General features: G+C 36.0%; 1 protein-coding gene across 3 annotated transcripts in view; it reads right to left on the reverse strand.

Moving 5' to 3' along the window:
• Positions 1 to 667: 667 nt before the first annotated feature.
• The window catches only part of TTC21B (tetratricopeptide repeat domain 21B), a 64098-nt gene continuing 38210 nt past the window's right edge, over positions 668 to 26555 (reverse strand). For 2 of the 3 annotated variants that reach the window (XM_037523449.2, XM_054699820.1), the window contains exons 22-29: positions 26433 to 26514; positions 17988 to 18138; positions 17578 to 17739; positions 14820 to 15015; positions 11135 to 11359; positions 7597 to 7717; positions 2872 to 2939; positions 668 to 1765 (exon numbers count right to left, since the gene is read on the reverse strand). In XM_037523449.2, coding sequence (XP_037379346.1) covers positions 1688 to 1765; positions 2872 to 2939; positions 7597 to 7717; positions 11135 to 11359; positions 14820 to 15015; positions 17578 to 17739; positions 17988 to 18138; positions 26433 to 26514 — 1083 coding nt within the window. In that variant the 3' untranslated portion in view covers positions 668 to 1687. The remainder of the gene's footprint in view (positions 1766 to 2871; positions 2940 to 7596; positions 7718 to 11134; positions 11360 to 14819; positions 15016 to 17577; positions 17740 to 17987; positions 18139 to 26432; positions 26515 to 26555) is intronic. The other variant, XM_037523450.2, reaches the window with a different exon arrangement.

Raw genomic sequence — 26555 nt, forward strand, 5'->3', positions numbered from 1 at the left:
AAATTGCCTGGCCCGGTATGGAATCCAGATTCTGACACTTTTTCTGTGAATTTGGGTATTTAGTTTGAGTCTCATCTTCCTCTTCTGAAAAATGAGAGTATTATTTCTCTGGAGAACTGAGTGAGAATTAATGGGCATAATGTAAAGAAAGTTCCTAGAATAGTAACTAACAAATGACAGGTGCAAAATAAATGGTTAAGAAATAAAAGCAAACCCTACATTTTATATACAGGAAAACTGACTCTGACATATCTTGCTGGGCAAACAGATATTCTACTTTCTCCACCCAGTTTCCATGATTCTAGTACTCCACAATACAAGTTCACTGGCAGCTAAAGGTATCCTGTTATATGATGTTCTTAACAATAATCCTTTCAGGTGGAAACATTTTTTTTCCCACTGAACTACAGAGAAAGAGATAATCCATTGCAGTTCCAGAAATGCAAACAGGGAGAATAATATTTATATAATAGGGTGACAGGATCAATATATTAAGACATGTGGAAGTATTTTAACAGATATGAAGTATTTGTTTACAAACGCTATTCTTAAAAATTTTCATGAACATTTTCATAAACAAAAGGTAGGTAAAAAACACTGATTAGAACTTTATAACACAGAATTAGAATTAAAATGTCTTTGGAAAACTGGAGAAGTTATCACAAAAAAGAGAATGTAGGTCAAAAGAAATAAACATAGGACACCAAAAAAAGCAGTGACTTTAAAATATATTGTGTTTATTAAAAATTGAAATGAAATCGAAGACTGTGATTGTATTTTAAAGAAAATGAAAGATGTAAATGATGTTAGAAATAATGCTAAGATCTGAGTTTATTAATACTAGGTTTAATTTCATGTAAAAGAGTCTAACTGCTATACCAAGGTGGTATTAGGCATAGCAGAGTAAGTAACTGCTTTTGAATGATGTGCATTGTGAGTTCCTGCTGCCCAAAATTTGTTGTCACCCTTTTCTATTAGATTATAGTGTCTGAAGTTACACCAAAGACCTAGTCCTGGGGCAAAAATGAAATATTCTTGTAAAGGTTTACCTATATAAGCTGATTTCAGGTACTGATATTAAGGTCACACTGGTATTGAGAGTAGCAAGAATGAGTTCAACAAAGGGAAAGGACACTCACAGCTTCTACTTTTCAAAAAGACTTTTTTAGGAGAGTCATACTTTTGGCAATACTATTTCATCAATATGCTGCCTCAGGAACACGCCTTAGTTTTATAAGATAAACCATGTCTTTTGAGTTCCAAAAGGAATACAAACCATAACTTTATAAAATCTTCACTAAAATCTGTTTTCTTTTCACATATCATTTACAAGGAAATTTACTCAAGCCTCTAAAACAAAAGAAAATGTTACAAAATATTGAACAGACAACAATAACATTTTACACACATTTCCTGAAATAAAGAATATTCCTCAGAAAAGATCAGATACCTAATTACCTCGATTTTAACAACATATTCTTTATATAGATGGGTTATAGTCTCGAGCACAGAGACACCAAATAAACCAGCTCTCAATCACCTTCTCCACAGAAAACATCCATTTGACATAGCATTTCTCTTTATATATGCAAGAGCAGCCTCTGCTGGAGAAAGAGAACTATGTTCCTATTACAAAGTATTAACTCAAACCTATTTTGAACTGGAAGAACTCAGATTTCTTTCATTTTCAAGGTCTTAAAGATGTACGGGCCTTATCAAGTATATCCTTTCTGATTTTTGGATAAGTTGGATGTGCTTCAAGAACCTGTAAAAAAAGCAAAAACAAAAAACAAAAGAAAAAAATGCAAGCCACACTAAAATAAAAAAAGCATAAGAACTTGTAATTACTTACCAGGAACTGGGAAGTTACAAAACTTAGCAGAAATGAACATTGCATTAATACTACAATGCAACAATACTTTTTAAAGATGACATGAAATAATAATACCTAATTATTGTAGGAAAAAATACGTACCAATGATATAAAATATATTTGCAATTTAGCTATTGATATACGTTATTTAATAAACAGGTACTGAGTTATTTTTAACCATTAACACATATCAGATTTAACCATTAACACATATCAGATTTAACTGGAATGATTTTGAAACATACACATTTACAGGCCTACTGAGTTTCATTAAAAACAAGAATTCCACAAATGATCATAATGTATAATCTTATGTTAATGTACAGCTGTAACCTTATGTGAAATATTGATGTACAGAGACTCTGATCAATAGCAATCACCAAGGTATTACTATAATGAAGCTGACACAGCTATCTGGGATAAGGGACATTACATAATTCTTTTCTAAGTAGTCTTTTTTTTTTTGGAGTACCTAAGTTTAACATAAAGCCTTATATGGAATATCAATAGGCCACTGTATATATTAAAAAATTACAAATTACAAACTGTAATATTTGTCATTTTAGTAAGGGATCATTTAGTCGGGTATCAATTTGAGTGACTTCTAAATATTCATTAACTTATGAATCTGAATTCCCTAATTAGCAGCTTTAGACACACATTCACAAGAACTTCTATTCAGAACAATGGCTTAGAGACTCTAATAATCCTCAAATATCTTCTGATTTAAAGATTAAGTCTCATTTAACATATTTCTCCTCTATTCTGATTTAAATTTACTAGACATCTTGTTTTTGAATTAAAATTAAAAATTTATGATTGGCTTAAGCAAATTATTTTCTAAACTTCAAAAACTGCTAATGTCTCTAGGATATGTTTGATGAGTCATTTAACCAAAACGGTAGATCCTCTATCTTCATTCTTGGAATTTTGAGAGTAACTAAAAGTAGGGCATTATGCACCTGAAAAATTTTAACAAATCTAAATTTAAGTGTTACCTGGTGACATATGTCAATTGCATCCACGTATCTTTTTGCTTTTAAGTAATTAAATGCCAGTTTGTATCCTGTTAAGACAAAACACCACAATGATACAGTACTATTCTTAAAGCATACTGGCTGCTTGCATTACTTTTCTTTGTCTATGCTTTTGTTTGCTTATTCATTAGAGAACTCATAACAGAGGATGGTGACCATACAATGATGGAGAAATGATGAGATAATAAGAGGATGCTTACATGAAAGGAGAATAGGCAAGAAAGAAAATGAATTTGAAAAAAAGGCCATAGTGGATATACTGTTGTGTTAGATTCTATCCCACAGATGTGACTGTTTCAACTTATTAAAAAAGTCTCACTTATTTCAGATTATGATAAAGACTCATCATAGGGCAGTTAATAACATAGCTTATTCATTTATATTGTATTGATTTATTTAGCACTTAACATGACAGGCAAACTGGTTCCTACTATCATGAAGTTTATATTATGAGGAGGGAAAAAAGTGCATTTCTTAAGTAATTATGTAAGTAAATGAACAATTTCAAAACTGAGATATATGCTAAGCAGGACCCTGTAACAAGTCTTGGAAAGGTATAACAAGAAACTTAGTTGGAGAGGGTGGATGCCAGATGATTTTGGAAAACTGAAAGATAAACATAAACTAGGCCAAGGTGGTTATTACTCTGTGATTCGGAGTAAAAGTGTAAAGACCAGTGGTGGACAAACAAATAGGCAATTGCATCTAGAGTACAAGGTGAGTGGGCACAGCAGGTTAGAGAGCAGCCCAGAAGGGAAATGATTAGTTATAAGATACTCCAAATCAGTGATTAGCAACAATAATCATAATTACTGATACTGAAAGGTCATGCTCCAAATACAAAAAATTCCAAAGAAAGTTTTAAGACGTTTCTTAAATGATTATTATTCTGCTATGAGAATGCTCTAAGAGTAAGCAAACTAAGGAGACAAGAAAAATGGCAGTGTACTCAATAAGATATAACATGACATAATATTTCAATTTACCTCTAAGAGATTTGAATAGGGAAATCTGAACGCTGCCCTTGGTCTCTAATCAAAGTTCTAGAACAAATTTTAAACAAATGTTTGAAAAGAACTACTGGGCAATGTAATCATGTGGTAGCAAAATGTGAAATACGAATTATGTCTTCGATACACACGTACACACATGCACATAGAACTTTCAAATATAAAACAACAATCCTCAGAAAGGTAAACCTGACATCATTATGAAGGAATTTTAAAATGTACTAACAAGTAGTTTGAGATATTTGAAAAGGAAAACAATTTAAGATGTCATTCCAAAAATACTTTACCTGAAATTAAGAGCCAAAAAACCTTGATTTAAGTTTTGGTTTCTGCCTTTCTGATTAGCTTTGAGACATTAGGCAAATCATTTGAGCTGGTTAATTTCAAGTTCCCACATCCCAAAACGGAGATAAAAATTCCTTTCCCCAAACCTTGTAATTCTGAAGACCAAATGAAATACTAAAAAATGTTAAAAAACTTTGGAGTAGCACACAAATACCAGCAATTTTTTTCTGTGCAAATTCTAAATTAGAAGTACAAAGTATTAATGTCTGAAGAAACTTGATAGATGATTTTGTTTAAAAATTTTGAGAGGAAATAAAGGACTAGAAATGTCAAAGAACATGTGTACAGCAGCTGCATTATACCTGTCAAGCTTGTAAAAATTCAGCTCTGTAATCAGGAGACAAATGAGAGAAAGGGAACATGAGAAATTAAATAGTCTAATGACTGTCATTTAAGCTGAGACTGTGTGTGACGGGAGAAACATGAATGTGTTCTCTCATTGAACCTCAGTTGCTGTTCATTGAGAACACTGTAACATTACTCAAGCCTGAATCCCATAGACAGAATGTGACCATGATTTTTTTTAAGTATATCCTGACAAGTGAAAAACTATTTGTATTATTAACTTGACCAGGCAGATTGGGGGTGTAATGGATGGAATGATAATATTAATAAGGAAACTAAAGAATCAAGAATCTCAGAGAAATGTTTATTTACTAAGGAGAAGTTGGAATCACTGATAAAAAACATCTATAAAATACAAAGATGACTCAATGAAAAGAAATAGTAATTTGGAATCTCTATATTTGCTGAAATTTTTCAAGGAACAAAATATTTAAATAATAACTTTTAAATGGGGCCTCCCTGGTGGCACAAGGGGTTGGGCACCGCACTATGAGGCAATCCGCAGCCTCTGCAGCGTGGGTTCAATCACCGGCCGGCCAGGGAGAAACCCACATGGCGAGGAAGACCTCTCTTGTCTCGCCCGCTGCTCCCCTCAGCAGTGTATTTTGGTCGGTCTGTCTGTTCTGTTCCCCACTCTGTCTCTGGTGGATCCTCTCACCCCCCAACCCCGCATCTCTGGCCTGTACCCCAGCTCTTGTATGCATAAATAAATCTAAAAAAAAAACTTTTAAATGAATCTTTTCTGTGGAATAAACTGTCAGAATTACATATATTTTAAAGATGCTAAGGAATTTTCACTCTACAAGCTGACTTTATTCTGTAAGATGGACAACACCTAAGAAGAAAAAATGCTATTAACAAATTTTACTTCCTGTGCTCTATACAAATCTGGTCAAACAACAGGCTCCTGAAAAATACAAGGTAGGGGGAGTCCTAAACTGACAGCATTTAGCGTAAAGATTACCTGTCTGAGTGCAAATTAAATCTGAGTCCATAGTGTGACATGGCTGCTAGAAAGACAAATGGCATCTTAGGCTAAACTAACAACCACTAAGTATACTTAAAAAGGAGCTTCATTACACATTCAACTATTTCTTACATCATTCTTAAGAACTTGTTCATTTCTGGTACAACACAACAGGATTAACAAGGACAAATATAACGTTTTCCAAATTAAACTTATCTGGCCATGGAATCTCATACTCAACTCTTTCAAACCACCCCCACCCCCCCCACCATTTTACTTACAGAAATAGTTATTAATCTCATGAAGTATGAGAAACATTATTTTAGTTTCCAGAAGAGGGCATCAAGGAAGGTAAAAGACTCAAAAGTAAGTTTCATGCTTTAATTCAACTTCTATAAACTTTAATTCATTTTTATACTGTTGTTAATTTTTGGACAATATTTAATTTCTCCCCTCAGGTGTAGTTCCCATAGTTCTACCACCCAGCACTTCTACTCCTAGAAATCTACTCATTGGACACAAAAACACTAATTTGAAATGAAACTTGCACTCCTATGTTTATTGCAGCACTACTTACAATAGTCAAGATATGCAAACAACATAAATGCCCCCAAATAGATGAATGGATCAAGAAGATGTATATATACACAATGGAATACTACTCAGTGATCAAAAAAATAAGTAAACTCATGCCATTTGTGGCAACATGGATGGAGCTGGAAGGGATTATGCTAAATGAAATAAGTCAGAAGGAAAAAATAAATATCGGATGGTTTCACTTATGTGCAGAATATAGAGAAACCGAACAGAAAGTCAGGAAAAAGACAGAACCTGCAAGGTGACCACAGCTCTGAGGCATACAGGAGGAAAGGAGGAGGGAGAGGGGTCAAGATAGGGAAGGGAAGAGCACAGGAGACTGTGGAGATAATTCAATCTTTTTTATTAAAAATATGATTTAAAAAGAAAAGAGTGGCCTCCCTGGTATTGCAAGGGTTAAGACGCGACCTATGAAGCTATCTGCAGTGACTGCAGCATGAGTTCCATCCCTGGTCAGCCAGGGAGCAACCCACTCAGTGTAGCAGACTTCTCCTGACTTGTCTGCTGCTCCCCTCAGCAGTGTATTTCCGTTGATTTGCCTGTTCTGTTCCCCATCCTGTCTCTGGTGAATCCTTTCACTTCCCCACACCTCTGGCCTGTACCCCAGCTCTTGTATGCATAAATAAATAAATCTTAAAAAAAAAGAAAAGAGGTTTTTTCTTAAAAAAAAAAAAAGAAAAAGCAAGTCTCAGAAAGAATGGGAATGTAACTGAGGATGGTTTGAAAAGAAGCCTTAGGAGAGTTTGCAATTAGAGGGTCACTTATGTAACAGGGAAAGGACTCTGTTGATTGCTCCAGAGAACAAAACTGGGCATATTTCAGCTCAATATAAAGACAGAGCAGAAGAGTATGGGGATGAAGTCTCTCACAATGTGTGCTGAGGCTAGTCACTAAGTATATTCTGGATGCCACCTTGCAGAAATCATTTCTCAAGTTAATAGTCTACCACTGGAACAAGATCATGCTTGTAGATGTTTAGGAGGATAAAGAAAGTCCACAGTCAAATTACTATGGGAAACATGTCCCCTCTGTGATATCCATAACAATATACATCAGGGTTTAAAAGCATGGAGGAGTTCTTCAGTGAAGAAACCTGTGGAACTTGAATCCATGCTTTGTCTTCCTAATTTACTTGATAGCACTGCCATTTTGGAAATAGCAGAGGGTGAAGGGAGAGAAAGGGGAGGAATTTAGTGAGATGTCCTCTGAGGGGACTCAGGAGTTTGAATCTCAGAAAATTATACATAATAACTATTAGTAGTCAATAATCTACTATGAATATAAATTCTAAGGAGTGACAAAGAAAGTTGACTCAATGTATATTTTGTTCTTAAAAAGAAAATCAAATGCATATAAGTGATGATTTACAAATAAAACACAAATTTTCCTGTGAAAATCTAGTATTTAATATGTCAAACTCACCTACTGCTGGATGTGTCTGATTGCCATGTTTCCATGCCATCTCATAGTTTAAGGCAGCATCTGTATATGCCTGCTCTTTTTCCATAATATATCCCATATATTCATGAGCTTTGCAGCAAGACTGAAGAAAAATGGAAGATGTATCAACAGATTTAACTTGATAACCACTTTACACTTGATACTAAGATATTTATAGGGCGCTTATAATTACAGCAACCAACTTCATTAACTTATTTAAATGGCATATAAAACAGTTTTCAACCTTGGCTATGTAATCACATCATCTATGGGACATAATAAAAGGTTCTGTTGCCAAGTTCCAACCATAAACCCATAGAACCAAGATTTTTGGGTGAGAGGCAAAGACATGTATATTTTACACATGCACCTATATACTTTTTATTACAAGTTATATCAACACATAAATATAGAAATAATGGTATAGCGAATCTAATCAACCTAGAACTTATCTTCAATAATTAACTTAGGGGCCTTCCTGGTGGTGCAGGGGTTAAGACACAACCTATGAAGCTAACTGCAGCCACTGCAGCACGAGTTGGATTCCGGGCCAGCCAGGGAGCTACCCACATGGCGCAGCAGACCTCTCTTGACTTGCCTGCTGCTCCGGTCAGCAGTGTATTTCAGTCGATCTGCCTGTTCGGCTCCCCACTCTGTCTCTGGTGACTCCTCTCACCCCCAACGCCTCTGGCCTGTACCCCAGCTCTTGTATGCATAAATAAATAAATCTTTAAGAATAAAAATAAATTAACTTAGGACTAATACTGCTATACTTCTACCTCACCTGGCATTCTGTATTATCAGAAAAAAATACAGATATTATATCATTTCATTCATAAATATTTCAGTGTTCCTCTGTAGGAAAGAAAAAATACCTCTCTAGGTATTTTCTGGGAAAAAATACTGAAAATGCATTTAATACACTTAACCTAACTACCAAACATCATAGCTTGGTCTAGCCTGCATTAAATGTGCTCACAATACTTACATTAGCCTACATCTGGGCAAAATCATCTAACACAAAGTCTATTTTACAGTAAAGTATCGAATATCTCATGTAGTTTAAGACAACCCCAGAAAGTTGTCTTGCCCTCTCCTCCCAATGCGCAGCTGGCAGCCTGCAATCCTGCAGAGTCCTCACCAGAATGCAACCATGCTGGCACCCTGAACTTAGACCTCCATTCCAAAATTGTGACAAATGAAAATTCTGTTGTTTATAAGCCACCAGTATATGGTACTTTGTTCTAGCATCACCAGTTAACTAAGGCAATTACTGAGATTTTAAGTACTCCTTTAAACTGTGGACCCAAAGTAAGTATTTTATTTGTTTCTCCCTGGTCTGGCACTGTCACAGATGGCATGTTCTTCCACCATGAGGCACATAATATCAGATTCTCTATGATATTATATCCATTCATTTATTCATCAAGATTGGAAAATGGTAACATTCCATCAATTTTTCATTTATTAGCTGGAAAATATCTATAATGAGAAACATTTCTTTTTCTACTATTACCCAGTAGTTCACACAAAAAGCCAAGACAAATGCTTCACTGTTTCTCTTTATTTGCCAGATTTAGAAATAATGGTCAGTGCATTAGTACATTTCAGTGGTGACCAATGAGGGTTTTTTCCTTCTTATTTTGTTTTTGTGAATTCATGGATTTAAATATATTTGGGATGTTTTGATTCAATGCATTTATTATTCTTATTGATAATTAAAATGCCACAACTTCAGCTAATGGAAGCATCTTCATGTTGGCTCCTGAGTACTTGATATAACTCTAATCATTTTTGATAGCTTCCTTGCCATCTGGTTTAACAAGATGGTCTAATGTCATCTTGTACATTTCCTGCCCCAGATCTGGAAGATCTCCATTTTTTAATTTTATAATTCAAGGTTTCTAATCTTTAGTTCCTGAATTTTCTGCTTCCAATATGAGCATGCCCAGTCAGCAGGGCTGACACTTCTAAAGTAACCGTCATGTTTAACCATGCAGCTTACTGCTGTCAGTGTGCAAGCAAACTGAAATTCTGTCTGCATGGAAATGTTAAATCCCATGCAATCTTGCTTAATCCCACATTAGCACGTATGGGCTAACTACTAGCAATTTAGATTTTTCAAAGCCTATTAATGAATATTCTGCTTTTTAAGGTCAATTTAACCTAAAAGTAGATGAAACAGATCACTCAGAATAGTCTATAAATTCATAAATGGCTTGCTGTTTTAGGTTCTAAAGATTCTAAGAAAATAAATTGTATTAGATTATCCTCTTTAAAAAGGAATCATTTTTTTCACCCACAGAGTATAAACCCGAATCTCTATTGTAATTATGATTCAGAATTAACTGATATGAATCCATCAAGACAAATATCCTCAAGTTTCCAAGCTGACTATAATTCCTTCTCAACAAATAAAAAAATCTTTACTTAAAAAAAATAAGACATCCTTTTTTATAATTAAACACTAAAATGCCTATTAGTAGAAAGTTTATATTTTAAGGATTTTAATTTTGTACCTAAATATCTTTAGGTACAAACATATTTTTGTTAATAAACAAATCAAATTAAATACTAAGAATACTTCTCCCCACAAAATGTATTATGTACATTGGATTCTAATATGTGCAAACAACATGCAGCTACAGTAAATTCAAGAATATTTCTTTTTTTTTTAAAGATTTATTTATTTATTTATGCATATAAGAGCTGGGGTACAGGACAGAGACACGGTGGTGAGAGGATTCACCAGAGACAGAGTGGGGAACAGAACAGGCAGATCCACTGAAATACAATGCTGAGGGGAGCAGTGGGCGAGTCAGGAGAGGTCTGCTGCGCCATGTGGGTTGTTTCCTGGCCAGCCGGGGATCGAACTCGTGCCGCAGAGTGCTTCCTAGTGCAGTGCTTAACCCCTTGTGCCACCAGGGAGGCCCCTCAAGAGTATTTCTTAGTTGAGGGACATATGTCTGTAGTGATCTTTTGCTATTTTCATTGGTTCTGGGATGACATGGGTAACATTCCAAAAAATATCTTCTGTTATTTGGAACACCACAGCTGAAACTTGAGACTGCATAAATCTCTAATTTCTCTTTTTGTTAATGTGTATTTCCTGATTACGTTGAGAATAAACATTTAAGGGCCTCCCTGGTGGTGCAAGGGGTTAAGATACAACCTATGAAGCTATCTGCAGCCACTGCAGCATGAGTGACCCCCGGCAGGCCAGGGAGCTACCCACATGGCGCAGCAGACCTCTCCTGACTCGCCTGCTGCTCCCCTCAGCAGTGTATTTCAGTCAATCTCCCTGTTCTGTTTCCCGATCTGTCTCTGGTGAATTCTCTCACCCCCCAACACCTCTAGCTTGTATCCCAGTTCTTGTATGCATAAATAAATAAATCTTTGGGAAAAAAAACATTTAATTTTCCAAAAAGACACAGAAATTCTTAGAAATGGACCAACACTAATCCATTTATTATTGAAAACTTACACAACTAACGTTAACAATAACTTTTTAATCACCTACCCTATTATGACGCAGGCACCGTTTTAAAAGTTCTTCTGCCATGTCATATTTTGCTGATTGAATATAAATATCAGCAAGTAGCAGCCAACTCTTCTCAAAGTCCTCTGCATCAATAGGATTCCAGTTCATTTTTGCAATCCGTTTCAGCTGGTTCCTGGCTCTTGGAGTCTGTTTTAAGATCATATAAGCTGTTGCCATTCCCAATAGTGCTGGAATGTGATCCTTCTGTAAGAAAATAAAATTTTAACCCCTGGATACAAAAACATAAATGTCCTATGTTTAAAAGGAAAACACATGTTAAGTAGCAAGTGCTACACGAAATAAGAATTGCCGGTGTATTTTATTTCTGGCTCCACACAGATAACTGTGAAAGTCATTATTTAACACATCAAGTGACCTTAAATTTGGGCCAGGCACCATATGGAATCAAGATAATTCAATAAGTATCTAGATACCATAACCACACATTTTCAGACAATTAAGGCAACTGATTGGCTGTTAAAGTTTTGTATAGAAACAGAAATCAAACAATTTCTTTTTCAGTGGAATCCTAATTAAGCATGTGAATTTCAAGTTTAGTATGCTGGTTCCTTAGTTCTTTCACTTAAAAAAAAAACAGGAATACACAATACAGGAATAAAATTATAGTCTTTATCTATATTGACAATAAGTGCTCCTTTGCACTCCCTTCTCATTTTAGTCAAAAGCTTCATCTCCCAATAAGATTTGACCAATAAAGTATTACAAATGAGGCATGCAATTAATTATTTGGAAATTATATGAAATAAACTCATGCCTTAAAAATGATTTTAGATTTTGTGTCTGCAGCTTCTTGATAGTGTCTATAAAAATGGTCTTTTAGACAGAGTTCAAAGTCAGAAAAAAGCCACTCTGAAATCAACACGCTAATAAGAATTGGTATAAAATGGAGGCCATTAACAACCTATTGAGAAAATCAACTTACCTAAGCAATAATGTGTATGTCCCTGAAAAAGTTACAGTACATCTTAATTTTGGAAAGGGACTGTAATATTTTTATAAAGAAAAAAACTTCAGTTTAAAATACAAATAAAAGATGAGAAAATATGATTTAGAAATTACAATATTATGCCTATAATAAAGGTAAGGTAGCAAGTTTGGGTAGCTAATAAGTAATTTTGCAAAAGGAGAGTAGAGTGGAAAAATATTGAAAATCCAACACTATTCATGGTTCCAAGTCAGGAAAAAGACCCTGAATAGAACATCTCATTAGAGGTTGATGAGATCAGCTTTTAGGAATATAAAACTACAGTACCGTGGCTGTAATTCTATGTGTAGCCATAAATTTCTAGTATATCATTTGTTTCCCTAATTAAGGAATGGCAAAAAAGTTTGAGTGACACATCTGATCAAGTGATAGTAGATTCTGTAGCTACATGAGTATTATTATCAATTATTGAGCACCAGCCTCACCCCAAGCGTGCTAGAGAGAACTGAAAACAGAGGCTTTCTATGTCTTTGTCAGCCAAGTCCAATACAGCCCAGAAGAGTTCTGTTTAACACTGCCCACGTTTATTCACATACTGAAAACATCCTACACTATACATTTAAAAATAAGCTTCTTGATTTTAAAATCACACATCTTGAGTTTCATTAGAATGAGTCAATTCCTCCCAGCTTCATCACTCCCTAATGCACTGAAGAATAGTCTCTAAAACTGCAAAACTGATTTCTACCATCAGCATTAGCCCACGGTAGCTTTTCTGGTGCAAACATCCTAGCCAGGGTCAGCCAGTTTCTCTCTTTCCATCTCATTCTCTCAATGCTGCAGCGACCTCTCTTTCTATCTCAATCTCTCAACCCTGTGACTTATGATCACAAAAGGACTATATAATGCAATTGAAAACAAGATACTTTTATGGTTCCAGGTGAGAGGAAGAAAGCAAGTGGAAACATGTTCCTTGGGTTTAATGTATCTTTTACTGGCTCCTCTTGGGACATCCTGTCACCTCTTTTTCAGTCCATCTGAATACTACATCATGCTGAGAATTTACTCTTTGCTTTCCTGCCTCTCCATACCCTCCCTTAAAACCAGAATGCATTTCTACATCTCTGCCTGTGAGAGTGTAACTTTGCCTGGCACTTCTTAGACCATACCATCTCCACAAAAGGTACCTTCCTTACACTTTCTCCTATGATACTTTTATTTGCATTCTAGGACAGAATGTAATACATTTTGCTTTGTACTACAGTCACTATGCATGTCTCAGCTTCTCTAGATTGAAGAAAGGCACTAGACATTGTTTATTTTTGTGATTTCCACTGGGCTCAGCACCACTGGCTGCTTAATGAATATTCACTATATTTAATGTATGCAGCGTATGAGTTAAAAGAAAAACATAACATTAAAATTTGCTGTTTTTGAAATTTCAGTTCATATATCAGTCTTTGGAAAGTATAGTCAGTAAGGATTTAAGGATAGTATATTACTAATCACATATAAAGAAAGATAAAAAATAATGCACTCGCCCAAAAGAAGTTGCCCGTCTTTATAGAAAATAATGGTGATGTCACTCACTGTTTTTGTTGGTCTTTCAAATATCATGGCTGACATTCTCATTACATGATAGAATGCCACTTTACAACATTTGGTAGCTTTGACACCTTACTTGAAATACTGCTTCATTGTGTTTTTACAGATTTTCTTAGTTTATGATGGTCCTACTGCTGGTCTCTGCTCAATCACCCATTTGCTGTCACCCGTCTGCTGCCACACAGACAATTTGACAGAGCACTAGCCCTGAGAACATTACTTCAATGTCAGCAGAAGAGCTCTGCTCTAGGACACTCGTACCCCAACAGCATTGGGGACTGTGGGCTTCCCAAAGGCTTCAGAGTCTTGAAAGGCAAGGAGAATGGGTTAGAGTAGGAGGTTTTTGGTAGTATAATGCACCACTATGACCTCTGAACCACAGCAAAACTCTGTATATCCTCTAAGAAACACAAAGTTAGGAGTCTTGGGTGGGCTACAAATACTGTTGAGTGGAGGAACATGAAATCCACTGAATATCAAGCAATTGAAGAAATACTGCATTGTGTGAGAGAAGGAAAAAAAAGACTACCAGAAAGAGAGAAGGGAGGTAGATCTGAGTGGGGTAAAAAGAGAAGAAAGCCTTGATGTAATAACAGCAACAACACTGTTGTTATTACCATTATGGCCACGTTTTCTCAGTGTTGCTAAGGAACTCCATTATTTGCATGGCTGAATTATAAGTTGTCGCTGTCAGTACAGATCTCACATAGCCCTAAGTGTTGGAAAAATGTCAAGTTCACTTAAGTGAGAAGGGTGAGATCACAAGGCAGCCAGGTATTTATTTTTATTTAGTAAGTTAACCTAGGTTGCAAAACAAAACTCTTGAGAGGATAAAGCTGTTCCCTTGAGAATTAAGTTATGCTCTTTGGAAGAACTTCCTTTCTCTAATGGAGATAAAAATATCAATAACACATCAAAATAGTAACATTGTTTCTTTTCCAACAAAGGTACACTGTGTAAAATTATATCAAACTGTATCTCTAATTTTTAATAATAGCAAGTAATTACACTAATTTTCAGAAAACTATTTTGAAATAGAAAACTATTTCAAATGCATATTGTGTACAACCAAGGAAAGATAATGCATGAAGGTGATAAAGAACATCTACTAACCTCAGAGGTGGCTATTTCAGTAAAGGTGTTCAACGCTTGCTCAACATTAGATTTCTGTTTGGTAGCCATCAGGCAATAGTTTTCCATTATTCGAAGCTGTACATGACCCTGAACAGTCTGAGGTTTTAGTTCTTTAAGGAGTTTTTCTGCTGTCCTTACTGCTAATTGCACAGATTCTTGCTTCTCAGTTGAATTACTGTTTACAATTAAAAAGAAATTTCCATGTCTATTACTCATGAAGTAAAATTCATTGAGGTTAGAATGAACTCTAGGGTACACTGGTTTCTTTTTTTGTCACTAATTTAAAAGTAATCCTTTTTGAAGAATGTCATATTCTCTTTGAACACAAAGTGAAACACAGTTATAATGCATTTTTAAATGAAATTAATATATTTCAATAAAACACCATTACACATTTAATCACTCTAGACGAAAGAAAAAAATTAGACACTACATGTGCAAGTGTGTTCATTTCGGTGAATACAAAATGAGAATCAGGAAAAGTAGACTCAGACAATTATCACCTATTGAGAAAATGCAAGGGAAGAAAGGAGCAAAAAGTAACTAGCTTTGTTGAAGAACACCCCTCCCCTCCCCAGCTGCCCCGCCCCTTGCTAATAAACACTGTGTTACTCTCCTCAATCTATGCAGAATCCAATTTATATATGAGAAAACTAAGATTCCAACTGGTGAACCAACTTGCCAAAGGTCACACAACTAATAAGGTAAATATTTGATTTTAATCTAAGCTCATTAGATATATAAAGTATACTTCATTTTCATCACCCAATTGCCTATCAGATTCTCAGAAATTATATATGTCAAAAGGTCATAAATTTCAAGTATAATAACAATTTGAATATAGCAATGTTCTTATTTTTCTTTAATATTAACTAATTCAACGGAATTTAAACTCTCAAAAGCCCAATCATTGAGCCATTGATTTTTTTTTTTTTTAAAGATTTATTTTTATTTATTTATACAAGCACTGGGTACAGTCAGAAGCACGGGAGGGTGAGAGAATTCACCAGAGCCAGAGCGGGGAGCAGAGCAGGCAGAAGGACTGAAGTACACTGCTGAGGGGAGCAGCGGGCGGCAGGAGAGGTCTGCGCGCCATGTGGGACCCTCCTCCAGTGGCCGGGGAGCAGCCGGAGATCGAACCGGCACTGCAGAGGCTGCGGGCAGCTTCGCAACCCAGCGCTCAACCGCTGCGCCACCGGGGAGGCCCGAGCCATTGCTCTTTTTTCTCAGGCCTTAGGCTTCTATTTTCTTTCAAACATTTTTAATGTTGGCTTCCTTCTTCAAAGTTCCTATCCTCTGGATCCTGTAACACATCGTTTCTCTTTGTACTGTAGTGATTGTCTTTTTCTAACCTTCACTTCTCTATCAGTCCCTCCAAACGTTAGCATGTCTAAAATTTTACTCCCATTTTACTTCTATTACATTTTACTCACAAAGAGACCATTCATGGGGTTCCAATTATCTACCATGAGCACCTGACTCCCAAATCTGTATCTCTACTTGTGACCTTCCTGCTGAGTTCTAGCTGTGCATTTTCAACTGCTCGCTGAAGATTTCCATGGGGACAGTCTTGAGTTACATAATAATACGTTACCTGAATCTTCCTAAAACAAACATTAAAAACATGCTATTTCCCTGCTGTAAAATTTTCAATGGTCTCTATCATCCAAGCCTTAAAATCTGCTATTGAAACCTCTCAGGTTTTAGTTTTCTCTCACGTTACCCTGACACTTTGTACTGTTAACGATTTCAATGATTTTGCACAACACTTAATATCCATTTAAACCACTTGTTTAGTTGGAGTTGAGTGATTTCAGATATCATCTTGTCTCCTCAGTAAATTACATGCTCCTGAAGGCAGAGACCACTTCTTTCACATCTATGTCTCACACACCCCCACCAGGCCATGCCCAATTCTGAAGACAAGTAGCAAACACAGGTTTATAACCATTTGCTAGCAGTGCACCACAGTGGCTGATAGCAGGGCCTCTGCATCCAGGTAGAACTCAGCCCACAATCGTGCATCCACCATTCACCCACTGAATCACATTAGACACATTAGCTCTGAGCTTCTTTCACAATATTATTATAGGGAATAAATAAGAATGCATATAAAGTAGTCAGCACAGGGGCTGGCAAACAACTACCATTTGTTAAAGACTTAACTAATACTGTTTGGAAATTTTTGGCTAAAATAATAAAATTCTGTAATTTATACTATCTTCTTCAGAGCATGTCTATCCTTATTTAGGAAACCTAAAAGTGTTTCATCCTTGTTTCAGAGAACAGTTATTCTAATCGTGTCTTATTCATCTGACCTTTTATTATTAGTGTTATCCTAAAATTTAGCATTTTTTTTTTAAAGTCAATTTTTTTTTTTTTTTAGATTTATTTATTTATTTATGCAAGCACTGGGTACAGCCAGAAGCGCCGGAGGGTGAGAGAATTCACCAGAGCCAGAGCGAGGAGCAGAGCAGGCAGAGGGACTGAAGTACACTGCTGAGGGGAGCAGCGGGCGGCAGGAGAGGTCTGCGCGCCATGTGGGACCCTCCTCTGGTGGCCGGGGAGCAGCTGGGGATCGAACTGGCGCTGCAGAGGCTGCGGGCAGCTTCGCAACCCAGCGCTCAACCGCTGCGCCACCAGGGAGGCCCAATTTAGCATTTTTTTGGTAAGATATCCTTGCTTATTATGCCAAACAACTGTTTCCAAAAAAAAGAATTTGTCAAACACTACTTACCCCAGGTCTTTATCCAGATTTTCAAATACTTCACCTCCAATAGTTTCATTATCTGGATTCAAACAGATTTCTATCATGTTATAAAGGGCATTTTGGCCCCAGTCACTATCTTTCCGAGCTTTATTAAAGTGTCGAAGAGCATCATTTGGTTCTCCAGTGTACCTTGTTATATGTAAAAAAAAGTCATTTATTTTAATCAGTTACTACAAATTTTAATTTGTTTATAATCTGTAACTATGATTTTGTTTGTAATTTGTAACTATGAACATATTTTTAAAATATAGATATCATTAGATACATTTTAATAAAAAGAAAACCTTACTGAATTTCTTAACATAAAGAAGAGCTTATCCTACTTTAGCCACAATGAGAAACAAAATTATGTAGGATATATTTGCCAATAGATTTACCAAAGATGTAATCCTTTACAGTACTGAAATCCTGGCTCAAATTTTGCTCTGGAGTTATGTTTCTCAGCCATTAAAAAAAATCTTGGAACATCCTCGAGTTTTCCACATCTTCTTAAAAGATCAATTAAACGAGATAACGTCATATAGTTATCTGGAAACAAATAATATTTCAGTTATTGGCAATATTTTATAGCTTTTGTTTCGATGGTTATCCTTATTTCCTTAGTATCCTTTACTTCAAATAAAGAGTAATTTAAATATAAGTGAAGAAATACCTGAGCAATTTTTAGTCCAGAGACTACATGGGTAAATGGATTATCTAAATGATAAAGTTTGGACTGGTCTGGTCACAGTGAGAAAGGGTTGTATACAGGTAACTCCATAAAAATGGACATTTGTTGCAAGTGCTTTTTCAACAGTTCCTGAGATAAAAACCTTCTAGAAACAGTCTCTGCATAGATAATCTAAACTCTCACTGCAAAATTCAGGAAGATTAGCTTAATTACATGGAGTAAGTCTATCTCGGAGACCTATTTTCCCACTTACTGCAGCCAGGAAGAGGTGAAAACAATACATTTTAATATTTGGGGTGGGCAATTAGAAATTTCACTTTAGAGTTTCCTTTAGGAAACTTATAGTGTAGACACTAACTTACTGTACTACAAACTTAACATTAGTGCCAATATTTGAATCCTATTTTATTTTCTACTAAGGAAAAAGAATTGATTTAGTTACTTGATTTTAGGTATTATTTCCTAGAAAACCTTCTACTCCTAATTCTTTACAGTTCTTTCTCATCACTAAAATACTAAGGCTTTTTTTTTCAATTAAAATGCTACATTATATTAGTTTCAGAGAGTAAAACATAAATTGCTAGATATTAATATATATTATGAAATGATCACCACAGTAAGTATAGCTAACAGCTATCATCATACATATAAAATATGTTTTGAGGATAATTTCATATATTTTTTAAGTTTGTAAAAATGATAATTTACAAAAATATGCATAAATGAGACACAAGTAATATAAATAAGAAAAATCTCACTCATTACCATTAGCTAGATATAACCACCTTTTAGTAATTTCCTTTCATATATTTATGAGTGAAAATCAATCTATAAATATTTAACACTAAGCAAAGAAACTCGTTACTTGCTTACACAAATACATAATTGGAGTCACACCTGGGCTTTCAATTTTGATTCAACATTATTCAGTGAACATTTCCCAAATGTCACCACATGTTCTTCAAAACATGATTTTAATGGTTACATTAATATTGTATTTTATTGATGGCTTGCTTATATTTAACTTTTTTGTAATGGTATTTTTTTTAAAGATTTATTTATTTATGCAAAAAAGAACTGGGGTACAGGTTAGAGGTGCAGGGGGTGAGAAGATTCACCAGAGACAGAGAAGTGAACAGAAGAGGCAGATTTGACTGAAATATACTGCTGAGGGAAGCAGCGGGAGAGTCAGGAGAGGTCAGCTGCACCATGTGGGAGGCTCCCTGGCCAGGGATTGAACTTGTGCTGCAGTGGCTGAGGATAGCTCCATAGTTTGCGTCTTAACCCCTTGAGCCCTGGGAGGCCCTGTAATAGTATTTTTTAGGTGCATGAGTTCTCAAGTTTCAGTTAGCACAGAATACTCACCAAGGGATTTATAAAAACTCTTATTATATAAGCTATTCTGATCATTTTCATAGAGTGAGTCCCCAGAATTAAAACACACACACACTTTTTAAATCAATTTATGTTTTTTAGAATTATTTATTATTTATTTTTATGCAGAAGAACTGGAGTGTAGGCCAGTGGTATGGGGAGTGAGAGGATTCACCAGAGACAGAGTGGGGAGCAGAACAGGTGGATTTACTGAAATACACTGCTGAGGGGTGCAGTGGGCAAGACAAGGAGAGGTCTGCTGCGCCATATGTGCATTAGCTCCCTGGCCGGGGATAGAACCCAGGCTGAGACTTAACCCCTAGGCCAACAGGGAGGCCCTAAAACAATTTATCTTTAAGTCTACATTCTGAAAAAAGAAAAGATGCCATATGATCTAGCAATTTTACTTCTGGGTAAGTACCCCAAATAACTGAAAGTAGGGAGTCAGACAAATCTCTGCATATAAGTATTCACAGGAGCATTACTCACAAAAGCTAAAAGATGGAAACAAACCAAGTCCATCATGGGCAAATTGATGGACAAAATGTGGTATGCACATACAATGGAATATTATTTAAAAAGGAAGGAAACTCTGATATGCTGAAATATGGATGAGCCTTGAAGATAATTACACTAAGTGAAGTGGGCAGACACAAAAGGACAGCTACTACAGGACTCCACTTATATGAGTTACCTAGAGTAGTCAAATTCATAGAACAAAAAGTTAAAGTGCTGGTAGCCAGGGATGGGGGAGGTGGGAGTTAGTGTACAGAATTTATTGGAATGATGAGAAAATTCTAGAGATGGATAATAGTGATGGTACACAACAAAGAATATGTAGTTAATGCACTGAACTATACACTTAAAAAGACTAAAATGGTAACATTTATATTTTGTATGTTTAACCACTATAAGAATTATTTTAAAAAAGAATCTTTTTTAGTACTTTGCATCTACTCTATTATATGACGTGAAAATAATCCAGATTGACCTTTTGCCTTTTTTGACCAATAACCTTGGGTCTCAAGATTTTGTTCTTCCTGCCTTTGGTTATCACTAAAAAGTAGAACATAATAAGAATATGGCTTCAGAAAAGCAGGATTGAGTTATAAAATAAATAAGTCATGGGGATGTAATATCTAGCATGGTGACAATAGTTAATAATACCGTATTGCATATTTGAAAGATGCTAACAGATGAAAGTTCTCATGACAAGAAAATAAATTGGAGCTATGTGTGGTGAAAGATAGTAAATGAATTTACTGTGATCATTTTACTCTGTGTGTGTGTATATATACACACAAATGTCAAATCATTCTGCTAAGTACCTGAAACTAATATAATGCTACATGTTAATTATATATTAATTTAGAAAAAAGAAAAATAGGATTTGAATACTGACCTTGTCCTCTAGTTGTATGAAAACAGGCAAATTACAAAATTCTCTAAATCTAGGAGTATACTTACTTTCTTAAATTAGGATTATAATACTTAGTAGTGCCATGGAAACCAATTAAAATAAAGGCATTGCTAACATTATAAAAAGTCAACATAGGGAGGCCAGTTCCTTTAATAATTATTCCTTATAATATCACTGAAATATATTAATTACTAATTCAAGTTAGAATTACCACTGATTAAATGATATTCACTTGTCTTTTGACAGACCCTGAAATTTGACAGAAGGCAAATTTCTACACTGAAGGAATCCACTGAAAACTAAAATGTATTACATTCTTAAAACAAACTTAGTTAATATTCATTAATGGACAGTGAGAATGTATCAAAATAAGTATAGAGTGATAAGAAAGGAATGAAGTGCTATGGAATTGTAATACTCAAATTCTTCTTTGCCTGGGGAAGCAGGAGAGGTTCCACACAGGATCAAATCTTTGCGCATCATGAAGGTTAGGAGAGGACCTTGCTAGATAGGGCATTCCAGGAGACAGATGGCATGTACAAATATGGAGCAGAGAAGAATATGGGGAGTACTAATTAGTTGATGCAACTAGATATTGAAGGGAAAGATAATTTGGATGGCATTATTATCAAAATCATGGTATTTTAGAGTTTACCTTGGAGAGCCATCCTAAATTTTAATCAAAGGGATAGCTGTTGACTTTCAGAATTTTTTTTAAAAGATTTTTTTATTTATGCATACAAGAACTGGGGTACAGGCCAGAGGTGTGAGGGGTGAAAGGATTCACCAGAGTCAAGGTGGGGAACAGAGCAGGCAGAATGACTGAAATACACAGCTGAGGGGAGCATTGGACAAGTCAGGAGAGGTCTGTTGTGCCATGTGGGTATCTACCTGGCCGGGGATTGAACTTGTACTGTGGAGGCTGCAGATAGCTTCATAGGTTGCATCTTAACCCCTTGTGCCACCAGGGAGGCTCGATTTTCAGAATTAATATGATAGTCCTGTGATGGACTGGAGCAGCAAGAGCCTAGAGTCTGCAAGATTAGTTGGGAAATTCTGCATTTATCTGGGTGAAAGGTGAGTTGGTTTTAATTAGAGCCGTGGGCTAGAAGACAGATTTGATGTGATAGCTGTTAAGCAGATGTAACTGATGGGACATTTTAACCAATTAGTGTGAGGAAAAGGGAGAACTCAGGATAACTTAGAGATTTTGAGAGATAAAAGGTGTAATCTATCAAAAAAGCAGTAATTAGATCTAAAAGGAGAATTTTCAACTGGCTAGGTTAAGTGGGACTGTACATTTTTGAAGTAAGCTAAAACAGTCTTAAAAGTACAAGATGTGCTACTGAGGATGACCAATAGCACAAGTATAAAATTAGTTCAGATGTATAGGTTTGATAATGATTCTTGAAAAATAGTTCTGTGGGTAAATGTGCAAAGTCCTATTAAAAGTAAAGCATAGGGGCCATCCTTGTAATGCAGGCGGTTGAGCGCCGCACTGTGAAGCTGTCCGCAGGCTCGGCAGCGCGGGTTTGATAGCGGCCAGCCAGCGAGAATCCCACATGGTGCAGCAGACCTCTCCTGTCTCGCCCACTGCTTCCCTCAGCAGTGTATTTCATCAGTCTGCCTGTTCTGTTCCCCACTCTCTCTGGTGAATCCTCTCACCCTGCCATGCATCTGGTCTGTACCCCGGATCTTGTATAAATAAATAAATAAATCTTTAAAAAAAATAAAAACAATAAAAGTAAAGCATAGACTACAAGACTAAAAACATAAAATATCACATAGATTATAAAAACCTCACATTTTTAAATGACTTGGTATTTTGAAGACATTTGATGATCCCTTCAACCAATTAACATTTACTTTGCACCATCTATGTACTGGACTGTGTCTGAGGCTAGGGATATAAGAATGTGATTCTATCCCTGCAAATTAAGGAATTTGCCCATTATGTAGATGACAAATACAAACATTTTTAGCAAAATGCTAAAAGTGATAAATAAGTATGGATGAAGTGACTCATGATAGGGTGACTAACCCATCCCAGTTTGCCTGAGACTTTTTCTTTTAGCACTGAGTCCTACACCCTGGGAAATCTATCAGTTCTGGGCAAATCAGGGTGGACTGTCACTCAACCCAGCATCACCTAAGGCATCTTACAATGTAGGTGGTGGTCTTTCTTTTCTTTTTGTTAGGGGTGGGTATATTTTAGATTACCTGTGAGGCAAGACAGAGAGAAGGGCAATGTACCTTATGGCAAAAGGAAAAAGACCATGCAAAGAATGTCATTTGGTATTCTGGAGTTATAAGGTGATAATCCTGAATTTATAAATAATTTGCTTTGTTTACAAATACTCCAAATTAATCAGTCTACTAAGGCAATTTTATGTGGTTGGGAAAAAATATGCTGATGTCAAGTAACATGGTGAGATAAAAACTCATGTGAAAAATAAGGGCTTCTTTAAGTCTTAAATTTGAGGGCACTATTGCCATTGCTGGCTTAAAAATATTCACAAGGGAAGGTGTCTATTTCTTTCTTTTTTTTGTGTGTGTGTGTACTTTTTTTATTTTATTCAATGCTATGGATTTTACTTTTATAATTTTAAGCTAATGTTAAAGACCAATAGTAAAAGGTAAAAGAGAATATATACAGTGAAATAGAAACCATCCAACTCCCCTCTCAAAAAGAAGTTACAGAATGTAGTTTCTTGTGTAACTTTTGAAAGATATTGTATATATTTTTTAAAAAACACATTCTTTGGCAACTTGATTTTTCCGATTTAGCAGTATATCATGGAGATGGTTCTGTTACAGCATCTTCTGAATTGCATTTTCTATTTAACGGCTGAATGATATTCTCGTGCTAGAATATACTACGAATAGCTCCTTTAAACTTCTGCTTTTGTTGCAGTGCTAACATGTATTTCTTTATACATATATAAATTTACAAAATAGGCAAACACTAGAAGACAATAATTACTGGGTGAAATCATTTGCACATTTTAAAATTTGAGTGATTTTACCAAATGACCGGGAAGGTAATCTATTACTTAAGTAACCAGATTGGACAGTACACTCAAAGGGACATGTTGAAATATGGGGACAGCCTGAGAGAGAATGAAAAAATTATGTGTATATCACCTTAAGTGTCAGTTCAGAGAAAAGGACAAAACAGAGTTAGAGAACACAAGGTGGAAATGATAGAAAGAAAAAAACTTAGGTCTCAAGAAATTAAAAGTAAGGTTTTAGCACCTGAGGTGGGGAGATGGGCATCCTATTTGACAGGTGGTAGGGCAAATGCCAGTACTCTTTTTAAGTAGTACTTACAAAGTTACAAACATTTTGCTTCCTTAACATTTTCCATATTTAAACAATGGGTATTATACAGAATATTCATAAGCAAAAGATATGCCATGTTTTAAGTACTTAATAGCATTCTTTTAAGTAATATCTCAGTATATTGTTATGTACTGCATTATATTATATTTTATATATATAATATATATGGTAGAAAATAAAGAAATGGTCTGAGGTAGTCCAAAGTCAGGAGAAAATGTTAAGACATAATAAAAAGAAGTTACAACACTGATATCACCATAAAAAGTCAGGATTTTTTTCATTTCAATATTTGCCCTAACTGGGGTTTTTTATTGATAAATAGAAAGTAGTCTCAAATTCAAACTTTCAAAAACTAAAAACATTAGTAAATACAACATGTGGAATAATCTGGTATTTTGTCTGTACAGCTACCTCTGTCCACGCTGCCCCATCCAGTGGCTTTTGTGAAGGGATTAGGGTTTAAAGAATTGAATGAGAGATCGAGGATGTCCTCTGAGATTTCAAATTATTTTTAGTAACACATATAAGTAACCTAGTACATGGTTTTCACCTCTTCCTCTCTTCCCTTTCCTTCACCTCCATCCCTCCCTGCCACCCCCCCCCTTTTCTCTTCTCACTCTTCTTTCCATCTAATATTCATGGGGCACCAACTCAGGCAGACACTGATCTAAATCCTAGAAATAGCTGTGAAAACAAAGTTCCTGCTACTTGATGCTTATATTTTACTATTTACAATTTTTCCTTTCCTTTTTACAAGGGTGATATAAAACAAACAAAAAGCATAATAAAAGGATCACAAGCAATAAGAGGTGTTATTGACGCAGGATGCCGGGGAAGGACACCCTGAGGAAGAGGCAATAGCAGAACAAAGACATGAATAGCACAAAGTAGCTGCCATGAGAATATTTAGGAAAAGCATATTCCAGGAAGAGGAATAGCAAGTTATATTTTCAAGGCAGTAATCTGCCCAAGCTGTTGGCTGCCTCCTAGCTATCGTCCCTTCCTTTCACTATCAGAATTCTGATTTTACTCAACACGGCACTGTGTTTAGCTAAAAGATGACTCTTGACACTATCTTTCGTAGTCATGGACGTACCCTTAGAAAAGGACTTTTTAGGGGCTTCCTTGTGGCGCAGGGTTTAAAGGCACAGTGCTATCAAACTGTCGCCAGCCAGTGCAACATGAGTTCGATCCCTGGCCAGGGAGCTAACCCACATGGCGTAGCAGACCTCTCCTGACACGCCTACTGCTCCCTTCAGCAGTGTATTTCAGTCAATCCACCTGTTCTGCTCCCCACTCTGTCTCTGGTGAATCCTCTCATACCCCGCAACTCTGGCCTACACCCCAGTTCTTGTATGCATAAATAAATGAATCTAAAAAAAAAAAAAAAGAAAAGTGAAGGAGAAGATTTGGAGGGAAGGAAAAGATCAAGCACTCTATCTTAGACATGTTAAGTTTGAGATTCTCCTAGACATGTGAATGGGGATGCAAACAGGCAACAGTGTATATGAGTTAGGACGAGAGATAAACGTTTGGCACAGTGAACACAGGGAGAAGCTGGCTGCAGAAGGGATCACTGGCCAGGGAAGGACAAAGGCTTGGGAGTAGGCAGGAGGTGACAGGAGGACTGAGGTGTTCTCTTTCAGTTTGCCCATAGTTTCTCAGTGAAGTAGGAGTCAAGGTTTTCACTTGAGGGCAAGGAAGGGGGAAGTGCTATTAGAGGCTCCTGGAGATGGGAGAAAGTAAAAAAAGTTGGAGTGAGTGAATTCATTAGAGAAATACAAGAGGATTACAGGCAGCATCTGAGGGCCCATTTAGAGTCTGAGGTCCTAATTTAAAATGAGACCAGTTAAAGGTGCTGTATTTTCCTTGGAACCATTTTAGTTACTCAAGTGCAGGTGTGGAATAAGCAGAGAGTTGAATTCAACAAGGGTTGGGGTTTTTCCAAGTATAACAACTGAATAGAGGAGAACGGGGGTTGACTGCATTAGAAAAATATGATCAGTGGCTATTTACCTGGTTTGCGTTCTAAAAGCTGCTGTAAATGAAACACTGCTTGTTCATAATCTTGTTTTCTGAACATGAGATCTGCCATCATCTGTAAAGGTAAAAGCTGGTTCTAAAAAATTGCCATATATT

The sequence above is a fragment of the Talpa occidentalis genome, unplaced genomic scaffold, assembly GCF_014898055.3.
Source record: "Talpa occidentalis isolate TD23 unplaced genomic scaffold, MPIMG_talOcc4v2.1 talOcc4.3, whole genome shotgun sequence".
Classification (NCBI taxonomy): domain Eukaryota; kingdom Metazoa; phylum Chordata; class Mammalia; order Eulipotyphla; family Talpidae; genus Talpa; species Talpa occidentalis.